At 43.6% G+C, this 18504-nt stretch overlaps 1 protein-coding gene across 5 annotated transcripts in view; it reads left to right on the forward strand.

Annotated features, from left to right (window-relative positions):
* Window positions 1-18504, forward strand: part of PDZD2 (PDZ domain containing 2) — a 395186-nt gene that overhangs the window by 140301 nt on the left and 236381 nt on the right. For all 5 annotated transcript variants that reach the window (XM_070476533.1, XM_070476532.1, XM_070476535.1 and 2 more), the window contains one exon: window positions 1037-1876. In XM_070476533.1, coding sequence (XP_070332634.1) covers window positions 1401-1876 — 476 coding nt within the window. In that variant the 5' untranslated portion in view covers window positions 1037-1400. The remainder of the gene's footprint in view (window positions 1-1036; window positions 1877-18504) is intronic.

Genomic DNA, 18504 nt, shown 5'->3' on the forward strand with positions numbered 1-18504 from the left:
ATCTCTCTGCAGGAGACAGCTTTGGGGTTAGCCTGACATAGGTTGCTTTCAACAGTTTGCCAAAGAAAAAGAAGAGAGGAGACTAAAAGCTGGAGGCTGTAAAGAGACATGATTCTGTCTGAATGTACATGATGAAGCCAGGACCCCAGCTAAGCTTAGGACTCAGAGTGGTTTGGGGGACAGCCGCGTCTCCCTCCCGGCTCTTCCTCTTGGTCGTACTGTCGAGCAGAGCTCTGGAATGGAGAGACCTCCTGTGCGTGCACTTGGGCCCATCAAGGCAAATGGACATAGATCTGAACTTCCTGGGAATGTGAGCTCTTCAATATGTCCAGCACCCCTCTGCAGTCTTCCGGGGAGTCTTGTCACACAGCCTCTGGGGTGGATGTGAGTTTGATGGGACTTGTCCTGGCAAAAGTTATCTCATTTTCTTACTGATCAGGGAAATGTCCTGGGGAAGGTCAGCATTTCAGAGTGTTCTTGTCTGGGGGAAGGGTGTGTGTGTGTGTGTGTGTGTGTGTGTGTGTGCATCCATGCATCTGCGTATCTATGTATTTCTGTGTGTGTGCAACTGTGCGTACATCTGTGTGAGTCTGTTTCTGTGTGTACCTCTGTGTGCATTCGTGTATCTCTACGTGCCTGTGCATCTCTGTGTGACAGTGTGTGTATACATCTATGTGTGCATCTGTGTGTACATCTATCTGTGTGCCTCTGTGTATTTGTGTGTGTGCGCCTCTGTATGAGTATGTCTGTGTGTGTGCATCTCTACATGAGTGTGTGTGTGCACGTGCACAACCATGCATCTGTGTATCCGTGTGCATCTGTGCATCTCTGTATGACAGTGTGTGCGTGTATTTCTGTATCAGTGTATGTGTGCATGTTCACACGGGGTGGAGGGAACACAGCAATGGGATGGGGAGGGGCACTAGGTTCCTGACTCAGAAAGCAAGCACCCTTCTTCTGTAATGCTCTCCTGCCATGTGTTCTATGTCAGAAGGCTCACTGCTGTAACAGGGGTTTTTTGTTTTTCCCCTCCCAGGTGTGAACGAGTCCAGGGGAGGTCACCCTGTCGCTGCTGGAGGAGCACCTCATTTCCAGGTCCTCCGCACAAGCCCGACTGTGAAATGAACCAAGCAGGCACTGGCGTGACACTTCCTTCCTTTCCTCATTGACGCTCCGGGCCCAGCGATTGTTCCCCTGTTGCTCTGATTGTGAACCATCCTCCTCTTGCCAAAGCAAACAGCCTGGACTGGAGGAGGAGTTCCTCAGGCTTGTCTGCCAGCCTGACCATGAGCGCAGGCCAAGCAGACGACAGCCCGCGTTCCCGAGGGACGTGGGGCCCGGCGGGGCCCGGCCCTCAGGAGCAGGTCCTCTCATGATGCTGGCGCCTGGGAGTGAGCACCATGCCCATCACCCAGGACAATGCCGGGCTGCACCTGCCCCTGCTCTACCACTGGCTGCAGAACAGCCTGCGGGAGGGCGGGGATGGCCCGGAGCAGCGCCTCTGCCAGGCGGCCATCCAGAAACTGCAGGAGTACATCAGGCTGAACTTCGCTGTGGACGAGAGCTCTGTGCAGCCCGACCGCAGCCCCCCTGGGATGGAGATCTGCACCGTGTACCTCACCAAGGAGCTGGGGGACGCGGAGACTGTGGGCCTCAGTTTTGGGAACATCCCTGTGTTCGGGGACTATGGGGAAAAGCGCAGAGGGGGCAAGAAGAGGAAAACCCACCAGGGCCCTGTGCTGGATGTGGGCTGCATCTGGGTGACGGAGCTGAGGAAGAACAGCCCGGCCGGGAAGAGTGGGAAGGTGCGCCTGCGGGACGAGATCCTCTCCTTGAACGGGCAGCTGATGGTTGGCGTTGATGTCAGTGGGGCCAGGTGAGTCGGGGAGCAGTGTGGCAGTGTGGGCGCGGATGTGGGACCCTTGTGGCTCACTGATGCCTGATGCTGAGGGCTGTGAGCCCTCCTGTGGTGAGAAGCCAACAGCATTTATCCTATGGAGGGAAACTATACACTCTGGAGATTTTGCGGTATTTATGTTTGTTTTGCTTCATTCTCTCTTAGAAGACTCAGGCTCAGAGTTTTTCCTTTTTTCTCAAAACTTGGGGTAAGCAAGAAAAGAAATAGTACATGATAAGAGGATGAGAAATGTTACATTGAGTTAGACCCAAGATATCACCTCCAATCGGAAGGCCATAGATTGGGCCTGCCTGTCCCTGTGACTTTTGCCACCAAATCACAATTCAGAAGCCTCTTGAGATGCTTAGAAATGCCTTTAGACCACCACCCTGCAGTTTCCCCATCCTGGGAAGATGCCCTTGGATCTCATCTCAATGAGCATATTTCTGTTTTCTACCCATGTGGCCACTTACCATGGCAGTAAGTTATGGTTGAACTGTTTTGCTGTTTCTTGAGTGAATTATGGTCCCCAAGACCACCTTCAGCTTCTATGATTCACTAGGAGAACTCACAGAACTCAGAAAAGCTGTTATACTCATGGTTATAGTTTTATTACAGTGAAAGGAATCAGATTAAAATCAACAAAGGTGCACAGAATCCAGGAGAGACCAGGAGCAAGCTTCCAGTTATCCTCTCCTGGTAGAGTTATACAGAAGTACTCAATTCTCCCAGCAACAATGTGTGACAACGTATATGGAGTATTGGGGAGTCCTGGGGAGCTCACCCAAGTCTTGGTGTTTTTATTGGGGGTTAGTTAGTCACCTAGACCCCCCTTGCCTGTGTAGCTGACCTTTGTTACTAAGTATCCGGTCCTTCCAGAGGTCAAACTAATACCACGTGATCCAAGGCCCCCACCATAGATCACATTAGCATAAACCATCTGGTGTGGCCGAAGGCCTCAGGTATACGATGACACTCTTTGTTGTTGTTGTTTAGTCTCTCAGTTCTGTCCCGACTCTTTACGACCCCATGGACTGCAGCATGCCAGGCTTCCTTGTCCTGCACTGTCTCCCAGAGTTTGCTCAGACTCATGAAATAGGAAACAGGCCTGTGGGTGTTCTAAGATGCACCCGGGATTTTTTTTAGTCCAGTATGGTAAGACATGCAGACAGAGGCACAACTGTCACAAAGGGAGGAGTTTACACCCCAGATTCCTAGAGGCAGAAGGCACCGCACCATGTGCAGAGCCACAGGGGGAGGCACCAGCATTGGTCAGGAGACTAAGGGTGGGAGGGGAAACAGGGCCCAAAGCCTTTATGAGGGTTTCAAGGGAAAGACTGGGTGAGACATGGTAGGTACACTGAGGAACCTTAGGATAGGATAGTTTTAGTAATTTCGGCAAGCTCTGGGCTATAGGGGTGGTCTCCAATTGTCCAATACCTGACCCCGACTAATTTAGACAGGGGAATAGAGACTTGGTATGTGGTGGTGATGGTGGTGGTTTAGTTGCTAAGTTGCATCCGACTCTTGTGACCCCATGGACTGTAGCCCGCCTGGCTCTTCTGTCCATGGGATTCTCTAGGCAAAAATTCTCTAGGCCATTTCTTCTCCAGGCTTGATATGTGAGAGTTGGATAAAAGAGACAGGTGGGATTTGGCTCTGGACTAATTGGTTAGTATGATTGATATCAAAGGCACACTCCTCAAGAGAGTTGTTTGCCAGCTCTAGGAGTTAGCCACCCCTGATGGATAGGAGGGGCAGTCTCTCCAGGATCAAGTCTCCAAATGCCAGAACATCAAGAATACAGGAACTGAGGGAACAGCCAGTGTACTGGGCTCTGAATATTTTCCATGGCTAAGGGAGTAAATCCTCCAAACATAACTTTTTCACTAGGCAACAGTCACGGCTCTGAAATTCCCTTCTCTAAGGGGCTGTTGTGTGTACGCCAGGTGATGAAGGGCTAGGTGAAAGAAAGTCTACCCAGGAGGTCCTCAGGTATAGGCATAGAAGAAAGGAGAAGGCCAAAACCCTCTTCTTAGTCTTCAAGACATTATAAAAGTGAATCAGGCAATGAGACAAGGGCTCCTGGAGTCCTGGTCGCCCAGTGCCCAGAACAACCAGGACATTCACAAGACAGGGGAGAAAAAGAATGGGTTGATTTTTCAAGATTGACTCCTTAGTTCTCTGGCATAATTATAACAAAAGCCATTTATCAAGCAGTTACAGCTCTAGGGACTCTTCTACCACCACTGTCATTTAATACCTACTACAACTTTATATAAGGGCTTCCCCGGTGGCTCAGATGGTCAAGAATCTGCCTGCAATGTGGGAGACCAGGGTTCGATCCCTGGGTTGGGAAGATCACTTGGAGAAGGAAATGGCAACCCACTCCAATATTCTTACTGGAGAATTCCATGGACAGAGGAGCCTGGCGGACTATGGTTCATAGGCTTTCTAAGAGTCTGAAGTGACTGAGCATGAACAGGAGCACAACTCTATAAAGGACAGCTTTAGAGGAGAACCTTGACCACAGAGAGGGCTTGTAGCTTACACAAGGGCACCCGAGAAAGAGGCAGAACCAAATGTGAACTTGAGTCTAGCTGCCACCACCGTCTGTGCTCCTGAGCCCTGTTCTGTACCACCTCAAATCTGCCCAGACCTATACTCGGGCCCTTCATGCCATCTGGAGCTCAATTTCATGGATGGTTACAGCTTCACAACGTACCTCCTCGACATAATCGTAGACAAAAGGGCAGTAAAGTGACAAGAACAAACTCTAAGGCTTCCACTTACTCCAAATTGACAAGGAAAACAGAAGCCGCTCCCTGCTCTCCCCTACCATGTCTTAAGAAAGGAACTCAATTTTCATATAAACTTCCTTTGGCAAACATATCTAGCCTGAGCTTTAGGACTAGAAGCACTTTGAGATGAAGTGTCAAGAGGCTGAAAGGGTTTTGAATGTTCTCAAGATATCCTTTTTCACTCTTTGTAACTCTTTGCTTCAACATTAAATTTTCCCACATACCTATATAGGTTTTGTCCTAAAAAAGTGGTGAGTAGGAATTTGGTTCTGCAGAAACCCCAATGTACCTCTCTCCCCCCAGCAGACAGCCCCCTCAGTGACTGTATATTCACCATTACTTGTAGGCAACAGATTTCAGGTGTCAACACACTAACTTCCCTATCCCCCCACCAACATGATAAGTTGGAATCTCACTTGGAATTATAACAAGAGCGACACTTTTGGGCAAGCCATTCTGCCCTTCTCTTGAGCTTGATGTTGAATTCAAAAACCCCTTAGATGATGTTATGGGTTGAATTATGTGTCATGCCCCTCCAAATTCACCTATTGAAGTCCTACCCTCCTCCCTCGCCAGTACCTGAGAATGTGGCTTTATTTGGAAGTAGGGTTGCTGTGGATATATTTAGTGAAGATGAGGCCCTATGGGAATAGGGTCGGCTCCTGGTCCAATATGACTAGCATCCTTATATAAAAGGCAGATCTGAGGACATAGACATGCACACAAGGCGAATGCCATGTAAGGTTGGGGTCAGGCTGCCACAAGACAAGGAACTATCAGAAGTTAAGAAGTTCTATAGGGTCTATGGGGTCACAAAGAGTTGGACAGTACTTAGCGACTGAACAACAAGAGAGGGACCTGGAACAGATATTTCTCCCATACTCAGAGGGAGTGTAGCTCTGCCAACACCTTCATCTTGGACTTTTAGTGCCAGAACTAAAAGACAAATTTCTGTTGCTTTGGCTACTTGGTTTGTGGTACTTTATTGTGACAGCTCTAGCAAACTAACACACGTGATATTTTGACCCTGTCACCTACGGCTGCTCAGTTATTCAAGCAATTTCCTCCCTGACAAGGTCACTCTGGAAACTTTAGAGCATTGTGGATGTTTTTGGAAGAGGACACTCTGAAAATTGTGTGTGGGTTAAGTGTGGGCAGAGCAGGTGCAAAATGTAGAAGATGAGCTCATGGTTGGCTTATTTTAAAAATTAGTTTAGGGTCAGTTTGGAAAGATCATCCCTGCAGGAAAAGCAGAGAATTCACAGCCATGGGTCTGACACCCGTCTGCACCCCCAGAACCATTTTCAGAGCTTAACCTGAGAGCGTCCCAAACTTATCCCCAGACCGCAGACCCCATTCTGCTCTCTCCCTGACTGACACTCCCAAGGTTTGCAGTTTGCTTCCAGGCTCCCCAAGTAGCTCTGGGAACCCCTCATTCTTTTGAGTCATGACAGCGTCATGGTGGAGTGAACTTCTTGAGAACTTTCTGAGGTGGGAAGGAGTACCAGTAACGGGTGCTATCACATGCCACATCTTGCAGGCATGGCTGGTAAACACATGGAGGAAAGCTTTTGTTTGCAACTCTATCATACCTACTCCAGGGAAGATGAGGTTTTCTGGAATGTTCTATTTATATCTTTTTGGTGAAGGGAGAACTGGGAAGATTTTTTTTACATTATTTCCTACAAGGAATACTTTGTAACCCCAGTCCCTCCCCCTAGACCCCATCCCTCCCTCCCCACCCCATTCCTCCTTCCCCTAGCTTTCTATAAGTAAACCAGATCTGTTCCCTGAGGACAGATTGTTCCAAATTGGTAACAAGATGTGGAATTAATTAAAATACAACCCACACACCAAAACAAAAACAAGTAGCCTTTTCTGAAAAGTAAAAGGGCCCATGTTCCACTGAAAATGTATTTTTTTCAGGGTATCAAATTCAACTGGACTTTTTTGTACTGTTAGTAAATATGAGCAGGGCACAGTGCAGAGAACATGAGCCGGGGAGAGGCGGATCTGGCTTCTAGAACCACTTATTGGCCGCTTGGGTGAGTGACCTCAGCCACGGAGGCTGATGCTTTCCCCAATGGGGTCGTTTAGTGGGTGAGATAAGATTTACTTGATGTCCTGAATAGGCCTCTGGCACATGTAGATGTTCAGTCAAAGGTAGATTTTCACATCCTTCCTGGTTGGCCTCAGGCGATCTGAACCCAGGGCACAGCCTAAACTAAGAAAAGGCCTTTGAGTTTGAAGGGCAGCATCCATGTGCGTGCTTAGTTGCTCAATCATGTCCAACTCTTTGCAACACCACCATGGACTGTAGCCTGCCAGGCTCCTCTGTCCATGGGGATTCTCCAGGCAAGAATAGTGGAGTGGGTTGCCATGCCCTCCTCCAGGGGATCTTCCCAACCCAGGGATCGAAACCAGGTCTCCAGCATTGCAGGCAGATTCTTTACCCTCTGAGTCACCAGGGAAACCCTTGAAGGGCAGAGAAGAGCCTAAAACGCTGGCAGTTTGCTCAGCATGAAAAGAGAGTGATCTTGAAGCCAGAAATCAGGGGCGTATTCTGTAATGGCATGGGTAGGAAACGATGCTGGTGCCCGTAGGAACGGGTCCTGGAGGCCCTCAGGGCCAGACCGCACCTCTGAGTTACTGGGATGGGAGATACATACGTGGTCCACGGAGAGGGGCCAGCGTACTGCTCAGGCAGAAGGACCCGGGGAGCTCAGGGCGATTGGCCAACTGAGACAGAAGAACTACTCCTGGGCCGACTAGCTGGATGTCAGCCCTGGCCAGAGGTAACCTTCAGCTCAGTACCACTGCCTTTAAATTGTGTGTAAAATTAAATTTAGGGTTGTTACAAGCTCAGACTCTGGTTACCCATGGCAACCCTGAGTTCTCTCTAGGTTATAGCAGATTTTAAACAGAGTGTCAGGAGGCTGCTAGAAGGTGTTACTTGGAGAAATGACTGCAGGTAGTGATGCAGGAGACTGCAGAAAGGAAGGATTGCCAATTATAGCTTTATAATGTAGTCTCTGGGGCCATTACACACACGGGTCCTCCTGCCTCCCCGAATATGCCCATAGGCACCCAGTGCTCTATTGGAGACTGTATATATAGTAAGAGGTAGTCATCCTGATGACCTAGAACATCCAGGAAAGGTTAAATTATATTCAGTTTGCCGTTTAAGGAGCCAGAGAAGCGTGTAATACACTTCTGAGAGATTTCCATTACGGAAGGTTAAAAGGAAAACAGGTTTCAGCATTTAAAATTCAATTATCTGGAAACTTCATCAAGTGGAACAGCCCATTCCCCAAGGATGCGGCGTCAGTGGAGCGCTGCAAGGGCCTTACGCTAGTGCCCACTTCATTCTTCTCTGCCTGCTTGCCCCGCGTGCTGTTTCATGTCATGTCATGCTTTCTGGAAGGCAGCCCGGATTTCATCCAAGTCCTATTTTCTCATCGTACCGAGCAGGAAACTGAGGTTCTGGGAGGAGGTTTCCTGGGGTCAAGAGAAAGAACCAGAATTCAGGGCCTCTGACTCAAATTCTAGAACTTTTTCTTCAACACTATAGTAACCAATGAAATTAGATTTTTTTTTTTTTTGCACCTTCCTGTTGATTGTAAGATACAAATTGAAAATCACATTTTTCTGCATATTTCTACATCCATTCTCTAAACAGATGTAGTTACATGTAAAACCTTCCTTCTCAACAAGAGTTTTAGCTCTTAGCAGCTTCATCAGTGTGTAAGTGATGGCCTTTGGACTGGGCTTTCCCTCAGGTCTTCCTGATGCTTTCTGGGCAAGGCTGTGGACCATCCTCTGCCATCGCCTGCCACCTTGTGGTTGAAATCCAGCATGGCACTAGGAGCTTTAGTCAAGCTTATTATTGAGCTGTGTGGGTTTCTCAGCTGCGCCGTTGGGATGTTTTCAGCCTTCAGAGCTCTCTTCTAGAATGAGAACATCTGAGCCATCCCTAAGCAGAAGGTGACTCAAGCACCATTCCCCCTCCTCTGGGTACCTGATCTCTTCATGCTACCCCCAAGAGGTGGCCCATCCTGGCTCTCCCCAGGGCAACGCCTCCCCACTACACTCAGAGCCCCTGTCCCCTGCTGCTGCTGCTAAGTCGCTTCAGTCCTATCCAACTCTGTGCAACCCCATAGACAGCAGCCCGCCAGGCTCGGCCGTCGCTGGGATTCTCCAGGCAAGAACACTGGAGTGGGTTGCCATTTCCTTCCCCTGTCCCCTACAAGTAGACAAGTAGCTGATCTGATACACCCACTTGTGCTTAGCTCTTGGTGACGGTGGGGGGAAGTTGTCCATCCCCAGCCCAACTCAAGTCTCCTGGAATCAGAAGGCCTCAGGAGAGGGTGAGTAGCAGGCAAAGCCAATGGGGTGGGTTCCTTTAGAAGCCTAGCATCTTTGTGCACCCTCAATCACAGCCTGTAGGTAACTCCAGGGTCATTTACAGAGCATATTTTCAAGGTCTGTCTGTTCTTTTTTTTTTTAATTGGAGGATAATTGCTTTACAATGTTGTAGTGGTCTCTGCCACACTACAATGTGAATAAATATATATATAATATACATATAAATATGTTATTTATATTTTATATATTTATATTATATTTTGTATGTATATTATATGATATTTATATGCTTGTATAAATATATACTAAAATAATACATATTTATATAATTATACTGATTTATATCTATCAGTCATAACTTTTTATATGTATCTATATCCCCTCCCTGGCTCTGTTCTTGTGAGGGGAGAGATTACATGAAAAGAGCCACTTTCTATGATTTAAAGAGAGGTAAGGTTGCAGAGCTCCATTCAGAGATGCTCTTTAACTTCAGCCCAGTAACCTGCTTCTCCGGGTAGCCCCATCAGAACTGCTACTGGGGGACTGATTTCAACCATGGGAGATGGAAAACCCAAGTGTTCTACTTGAGACACTTGCTTTGAAACTCTTAGCTGTACTTTTGAGAATCGTTGTAACTGTAAACCAGAAACGGAAAGAAAAGCTGGGAGCATCTCAGTGTGATCACAGTGCTACCAGCCTGACTTCATATCCTTCTCTCTCTGGACACTCTGGGGCCATTTTCAAGAATTTTGACTCCTACTTCATTTTATGTTCAGATATGAAATAAGTGATAAATATTTTTATTCTCTCATTTTGTGCACCAGATGCCCTCAAGAGGTTTTCTTTTTCTAAAGGTGATTGTCCAAGCTTCAGCACCGGTTTCGGCCCTTGTCGCTCTTGGGTCTTCTGGAATGGAGACAGATGACCACATGGCCTGGCTTAGATGTTCCTAATTAGGACCTGTTTGCCAAGCCCAGAGGTTCAAAGACTTGAATCCCTGTGTTTTGGGGTCCACCTAGTGGTTGCTGCTTTCTTGTAGGGTACAATAAAATCTGATATTATCAGGACACATATGTGTGTGTATGTGCAGTGTATGATTTTTGCAATTTATAATAAAACACGGGGCTCCCCTGGTAGCTTGGCTGGTAAAGAATCCGCCTGTAATGCAGGAGACTTTGACTCAATTCCTGGGTTGGAAAGATGCCCTGGAGAAGGGATAAGACTCCAGTATTCTTGGGCTTCCCTGCTGGCTCAGACAGTAGAGAATCAGCCTGCAATGCAGGAGACCTGGGTTCGATCCCTACATGGGGAAGATCCCCTGGAGGAGGGCATGGCAACTCACTCCAGTATTCTTGCCTGGAGAAGCCCCAAGGACAGGGGAGCCTGGTGAGCTACTGTCCATGGGGTTGCAAAGAGTCAGACACGACCAAGTGACTAAGCACACAGCACAAAACATGGGTTTTCAAAATCTACACAGATGTCTTCATGAGATTCTTCTTTGTCTTTCTCCAAAGATTTTGAGAGTGTGAGTTAAGTTATGCTATTTAAAATAAATGATGTGGAGATGTCACTGTTAATGGCATTTTGGATGATGGGGCTTTCCAATGTTGAAATGGACAGAGCAACACCCAACGGTGTGAGTATCTGGGTCTTTTGTACCTCTGGGTCTCAGACAGCTGGAGGCAGGGGTGTCAGCAATAGTCTAACTAGCTGGCTTATCCCACCAGAAAAAAGAATGATTCTATCATTTATAACATCTCTTGGACTTAAATTTAGCCTTTCCAGGTCTGGGAGATGGCAGAGGGAGATGGTGGGCTGGGCTCTTTCCCGAGCTGAAGTGTGTGTTTGCTGTGCCCTTAAGCTGGACTTGAAGGCTAGTCCATTTAAATGGGGCTGGGATTTATTAAGAAACTTTTGACCTTTGGGGTCACAGATATATTTTCACAAATGTCCCTGAAGGAAGTTTGAACTATTATCAGGGGAAGAGGAAGTAGGTATCTTTAAAAACTCAAGCTCCACTAAGTACAGGTCTCTGTCAAACTGCATGGCAAGTCTGGAGGGTTTTCCCTGACTCAAGGGTTTTATTTAGTCCACATGTGCATTGCTGGGAGGTCCTTGTCTGACCCAGCAGAATGGGCAGAGAGGGCATCAATGGCAGTCACTGGAAATGTTTCTTGCTCTAGAAAGTTTGTCATCCAGGTGGAATGAGAAGATCCATGGGGGAAGGGAAAAAGTTATTAACCTTTCAGGATATATTTTTATCTTAAAAAAAATAAGAAATTGAGCTTGGCTAATATTTTAGATATGAGTTGACATTGGCATCCTTAATCTGTATGTCAGACCCTAGGAGGGTCCCGTGTGTGTTATGTGACGTATCCTGAGGAAAGAGATCATGACCCACAAAGGCCTGCTCATTGATTAATTCACTTTTAACTCATTTCAAGGATCTGTAGCTTATGTAGGCTCACTCAGAGAAGTAGGCTTATGAATTAAAGTATGTATTTTGTTGGATTTAAATTAACTTTACCAAATGAACAGATAAACTAAAATTCTTGAGGGGCTAAAAAAGAAGATTAAAAATAATCAATGCAGGTGCAAGCAAACCATAAGAAAATGGCTGGGTTGTCCCTTGCTTTACTGCTGATATGTGCTCAACCACATTATAAGTTACACCAATGACAATCTATTCAGTTTAACAAGGAATCAGACCAAAAAAATTATAGGTCAAAGCTTTCGAAAGACTATGTTAAATACAAATTTCCAGCCTCTGTTATTAAAGAGAAACCTCACCATAAGCATAGATTGTGCCTTGAGATAATCCCTAATGATGGTATAAGGCCATGATAATTAGCAAGATATTTAAAATCTAAATATCGACCACATGCATACAAATAATGTTAAATGTTTTAGCAATGTTAAAAATTATGCAGTGCTAAATCTAGTCCAGAATTTTACTAAACTGAATATTTTAAGAGCCTCTTTGGAATTTCTTTTTACTTAATTGCTTATGGCAAAAAGTCACATGCCATGAGGAAGACACTCATTCTTACTGATGCAATTAAAAAAGAGCTAAAATAATATATGGAAAACAATATAGCTATACCATAAAATGCCTGATTTTGTCAGCAAATTCTGCTGGTAGGTGCACAGAAACCTTGCTGAAGTTTTAAAGAAACAGTTTGCCTTGTGGCACTTTTCTGTGCGGCTAGAAATAAAGTATCACTGATTCTGACATGTTCCAAATAAGGATATTTGCTTGATTTTGCTTCAGTAATGCAGTAGGACACCTACTTACTCATGAGTCACTAAAGAAAAGAGGTACCAGAAAAGATATATTTTCAAAAGGCAATGACTTCTTTAGTTAAAATAATGCTTTATGGAGAAATTATATAAGGTAACAGCTGCTTTGATTCAAATTTTAAATTCAGGGTAAGGTTATAAAAATAGGCCAGAACATGAAAGTGATTCACTGCATTGGTCCTGGGAAAGTTGAGACAGCAAAGAAGCTAAAGTCAGAAGTGCCAAAAATGCTAAAGAATGTCATCAGTTTGGTTAATTTTGTAAAAAGAAGACTTTTAAAAATAGTAGAATTTTTATTCTTCTCTGTACTAAGATGGGGAATGACCGCAGAAATGTTTTACTCTGTAGAGGTCTGATGTTTATCTTGAGGCAAAGCATTTAGAGTAATCCAACTTTAAGATTGCACACAGTAAAAACACACAGTAAAAACTTCTACGAAAAAGACAGTTGTTTCAAATTTGCCCACTTTATCTATGAACAAGTGGTTTTCAATGGCCTGCTTCCTGGAGGCTATTTCTGCAAGCACACACACACACATAATCTGTCTTTCCAAGGTAAAGATGATATTGAAAGAATGAATAAGGAAGTATTTAGAAGCAACCCAAATGTCCATCGACAGATGAATGGATAGAGAAGGTGTGGTACATATATACAATGGAATATTAGTCAGCCATTAAAAAGGAATGAAATTGGGTCATTTGTAGTGATGTGGATGGACCTAGAGTCTGTCACAGTGAGTGAAGTAAGAGAAAAGTAAATATGGTATATTAATACATATGTATGGTACCTAGAAAAATGGTACAAATCAACCTATTTGCAGGGCAGGAGTGGAGACACAGACGTAGAGAACTGACATGGGGACACAGGTGGGGAAGGGGAGCATGAGATGAACTGGGAGAGCAGGACTGACATATACAGTACCGTGTGTAAAATAGACAGCTAGTGGGAAGCCGCTGTATAACTGAGCTCAGCTCAGTTCTGTCTTAACCTGGGCAGGGGGTGCGGGACGGGGAGTGGGGTAGGAGGGAGGTTCAAGAGGGAGGGTATGTATGTTTACTTACAACTGATTCACTTCCTTGTACGGCAGAAACTAATACAGCATTGTAAAGCAATTACACTCCAATTAAAAATAAAACAAAGCACTAACTACTACTTGAAAGAAATTCATGCTATAGAAAGAGCATTTTCAAAATGGATTTTTGGAAATGTTTCCATGCTTATTACTTTTTTTTTTGCCAAACTGTTATATATGCCAACAAAAAGTTTCATAGGCACATATTTGAAATCTTGAGAACAAAATTTTCTATTTTTTAAATCTTCCATAGAGTTTTACAAAAACTTATGTTAAAAATTATTTTTAAAAAAGTACCTCCCAATAACTTGGCAAAGAAAACTCCAAGTTGAAAATTAACACAAAATTTTAGCTGAAACCTTTGCAAAAATGGTGGATAGGGCTGCAAAATGAAAACTACTTTTTATTACGTGCTACCGCTAATGTACTGTTTCCATTTGGATCTCCCTGTCCTTGAGAGGTAGCTTCAGCTATGGCAGACTTTAAAACCAACATCCATTTATTTTGAACTCAAAGTCATACTTGTGAATTATCACATTCCAAAATGTTAAGCCAAGTTTTTGAAGCCCTTGGAGTATATTTAACTATATTGCTTTAACTAAAAGTAATATTCACTGTATATAATTTATTTTAGTAAAGGTGAAAAAGATTTTTAAGTATTAAGCACTTCATATTAAGTGTGTATTTTAAAATTTCTGCTTTTTCACATATGTTTTATAATGTGTATATGTACTAGTACGTGTACATGTTTAATAAATAAACACATGTACATGTATATATTGGGTTGGCCAAAAAGTGTGTTTGGGTTTTCCATACTTTTTTGGCCAACCCTATGTATGTATGGGCTTCTCTAGTGACTCAGAGGTAAAGAATCTGCCTGCCAACTTGGGAAACATGGGTTCGATCCCTGGGGTTGGGAAGTTCCCCTGGAAAAGGAAATGGCAACCCACTCCAGTATGGACAGAGGATACTGGTGGGCTATAGTGCATACAGTTCATGGGGTTGCAAAGAGTCAGACATGACGTGGTGATTGAGCATGCACACACGCATGCACACACACACACAGGGTGCATGCCTGTATCTTTTTTTTTTTTTTCTGAGCATAAGAAGTCAAGAATTCTAGAGTAGTCATCTCACAATATAAAGGTTAGCCCTAGCCACTACAGAAACGTCTCATTTGAGATTTGTGCTATCTAAATGTCTCCCATCAGTCCAGTGCCCAGCAGTCCTCCTTGACTGGCTCTCCAGAGAGCTGGCTTCCTTGGGCTCCGCAGGCCTGAACCTAAACCTTCCCAGTCCCTCCACACTTGCTTTCCTGGCGGCCCCTGAGTTCTGACCATGGGGTGTCCTGCTCAGCCACCCCACCGAGCACAGATACCATGGCCCTGCTGCTCTCACTCCTCTTGCTAACTGCTTGCTCCCTGGACCATTTTGCAAGCTCTCTTTGTCTGATTATTTTTCCTTTTATTCATTCCAGAGCAGCATATTTATAAAGCTATTAGTTAATGTTTCAGGCTCCCAGTCCCTCTCCCCACACTAGTCATTGTTTATTTCAGTGGCAACACTGAAATAACAGTGAAGTGGCATTTCAAAGAAAAGAATGACTTGCAATTCTACTACTATAATTCTCAACTGATTTAATTTTTCTATGTTAATATTTATTCTGTGACCAAGCGAATGTAGCCCTACCACCCTAACTCAACAGATTTGTCTATTTCTATCTCATCTATGTTCATCAGCAATATATATATTTTCAGACTACCTTATTTAACCATTGGTGAGTCATGCTTGTACATGGCAAAACATTCAAGTAGAATAGAAAGACAGTGACTGAGAATTCTCCCCAATTCAGACCCCACTCTCTAGTTTCTAGCTATACCCCAGGGCCCCACTCTGTTACCAGTTTAGGAGTATCTTTCCAAGAATTCTCTAAACATATCCAAGTTCACTGTGTTATTTCTGTTTTACATAAACAGGGGCACACTATCCATGCTATTCTGCATCTTAATTTTTTTTTAAATTTGGAAACCTATCTTAGAGATGACTTCAGTCAGAAGAACATAGTTTCTCTCTCCTTCTTTTTAACAGCTGTATAATATTCTACCAAAGGGTTCTAATATGATTTGTTTAATTGGTCACCAACTTAAGGGCATTTTCATTGTACAGTCTTTGCTGTGTCAACAATTCTGCAGTAAATCTTATGTTCACAAGTCTCTATGTACTGTATACATACAGTTAAGTGAAGGATAAATTCCTAGATGTGGAATCCTCAAAGAAATACCATTAAAATTTTTTAATCATTGCAAATTATTTTGCCCAAGATGTTACACTAAACTGTATCCCCACTGACAGTATGTACAAGTGCAGTTTTTCAGTTTCACCAATGCCATAGGAATCCTTTAAAAATATTGAATTATACTATATACAGAATTCTGTATTATCTTTCTTCCCATAATATTTTCAAACTCAAACCCACCTAAATTAATAGTCTTGATAAGCATAGTCATCAGTGATAATTTAGGTAAGTATGCTCTTTCAGTCATTCCCCTTTTTTTCAATATTTATGTGTAACACTATATTTAAAATGCTTGTGACCAGGACTTTTCCTTTTGAATCTTCCTCCCAGGACAGATTCCCTGAAGTGAAGGTACTATGTCAAAGGGCATTCTGGCAAATTGCTTTTCACAGATGGCTTTTCCAAATTATACTCTCACCAAAAATGTGTGAGTGTACCAGGATCATTAAGGATTGGGTATTATGATTTAAAATTATGTTTAATAGCAATTAATGAAGCTAATTAAAAATCAATCATTTTTATTATTTTAATTTGCATTTATTTATTTGACCAGAGAATTTGGCTGTTTCCCCTTAGTTTTTTTTTTCTATTTTATTTTACCTGTTTTGTAAATAATTTATTCATGTCTTTTGTCTACTATCTGTTGGAGTCCTAATCTTCAGCACTGAAACATGCATTTGAATATAAAGATCTTAATCTTCTTAATCCCTTTGCAGTTAAAATTCCCCTTAATCTTTTAATAAATCTTTTAGTTGTTATTACTGTATAGAAATTTTAACTGTTTCTATGGATGAGTTTGAGCTTTTTTCTCCTGTAATTGTCTTTTCACTGCTTTAATCTTAGGATGTTGCTGCCTTCTCAAAGACCTGAAACTGTCTTCTATCAATTTTCACAACTGTATTTTAAATTTATCTTGAAAATTTAAAATTTAATTTAGCTGACATTTGTTTTGATGTATAGTGGAAATTTTATGTCTCTCTTCTAAATTGCTGTGTAATTATCCAAATATCATTTAGTAGGAATTCATTTTCTTAAGTTGTGAGGCTTGATTTATTGTGATAGACACACATACACACATGCATACATTTCTATTTCTAGATATCCTATTTTTGTTCTCACCCGTACGTCTATTTTTATGCTCATCACATAGTATTTTGATCATGTTGTAACATCTAGTAGTACTGGCTTCCTCCTGCATCTGTGCTGAAGTTTTTCCTAATATTGTTTGAAATTGTTACCCATTAATTTTCCCAAATTTTCTTGAGTCATGGTGTTGGGTTTCTAAGGCCATCTCAGGAGAATACTGTCTCTCTAGTATGGCCCATCCTTCAAGGCCCAGGCCAATTCCCATCCCACCTCCTTCTCCACCTCCTGGGAACGTTTCTGACCTGCACACACAAAATCTATTTTCCTGGTGGTGATAGGCAGGATTCTAAGATGGCCCCCAGGATTCCACACACTCCCACCTTGTACACATCCTCACATCCCCCAGGACTGTGAACTGCATGAATTTTACTCCCATGATGAGGTATGTCATAAAGAGTTGACCTTAAGAGGGGGAGATTATTTGGGTGGGCCTGACCCAATCTTACAAGCCCTTGAAAAGCAGAGTGTTCTCTGGCTGGTAGCGGAAGGGGCAGCCAGGGAGACATTCTCCAACTGACCTGGAGGAAAGCAGATATCCATGGTGTGAACTGGCCATGGAAGGGTGCAACCTCTAGGACCCGAGAGCAGTCCGTGATTGACGACTAGGAGGACAATGGGGACCTCTGTCCTAAAAGTTCAAAGAACTAGACTCTGCCAACAACCAATGAGCTCAGAAGAGGTCCCTGAACCCCAGATGAGATTGTCGGCAGCACCAGCTAGAACCTAGTTCAGTCTCGTGAAACACCAAGCAAAGAGCACCACCGTGCGGTACTGTACCTTTGACCTGTAAATCTGCAAGCTTAGCCTTGGGGGTAGCTCCAAAGCCTCTACATCTGTGGGGCATTTGTGACACAGCAATGAAAACTAACACAGTGGCAACGCACAGTTTAGTACTTAATCATTCTTAGGTCATTTACTAATCATTTCACATGTACAAAATGCTGTCACTCCTAATCAGATAATACACTCTACCTCTCTCAGCCTCAATTCCCTTGTATTTAAAATGGGAATAAAATGCGTCAAATAAATTATTGAAAGATATACAACCATTGTTACCAGCAATTACTTCTGAAGGTGGGAGATGATAACAGGATCAAATTTCACAAGAAGGTCGTAGGATAAAACGTTACTGTTAAGTCACTAAGTCATGTCTAACCCTTTGTGACCGCATGGACTAGAGCACGGCAGGCTTCCATGTCCTTCACTATCTCCTAGAGCTTGTTCAAACTCATGTCCATTGATTCAGTGATGCCATCCAACCATCTCTGTCACCCCCTTCTCCTCCTGCCCTCAGTCTTTCCCAGCATCAGGGTCTTTTCCAATGAGTTGGCTCTTCACATCAGGTAGCCAAAGTATTGAAGCTCAAGTGAGATTTAATTATTTAAATGGAGATTAAATGAGATGATGCTTATAAAGTTCCTTGTAGGGTACATGGTACATGGTAAACTCTATAAATATTAGCTCATTGTTATGAGAAAAGTAGCCTCTTTAAAGTGCCTCTCAGAATTCTGTATATTCTGTGCTAATTCTGTTTTCTACCAAATGACCCTGGTTCTGTCTACACAAATACACACACACACCCTCAACCACCCACCCACCCCTACCTCCAGTAGCAACTGACCATCCA

Source organism: Odocoileus virginianus, chromosome 14, assembly GCF_023699985.2.
Source record: "Odocoileus virginianus isolate 20LAN1187 ecotype Illinois chromosome 14, Ovbor_1.2, whole genome shotgun sequence".
NCBI lineage: Eukaryota > Metazoa > Chordata > Mammalia > Artiodactyla > Cervidae > Odocoileus > Odocoileus virginianus.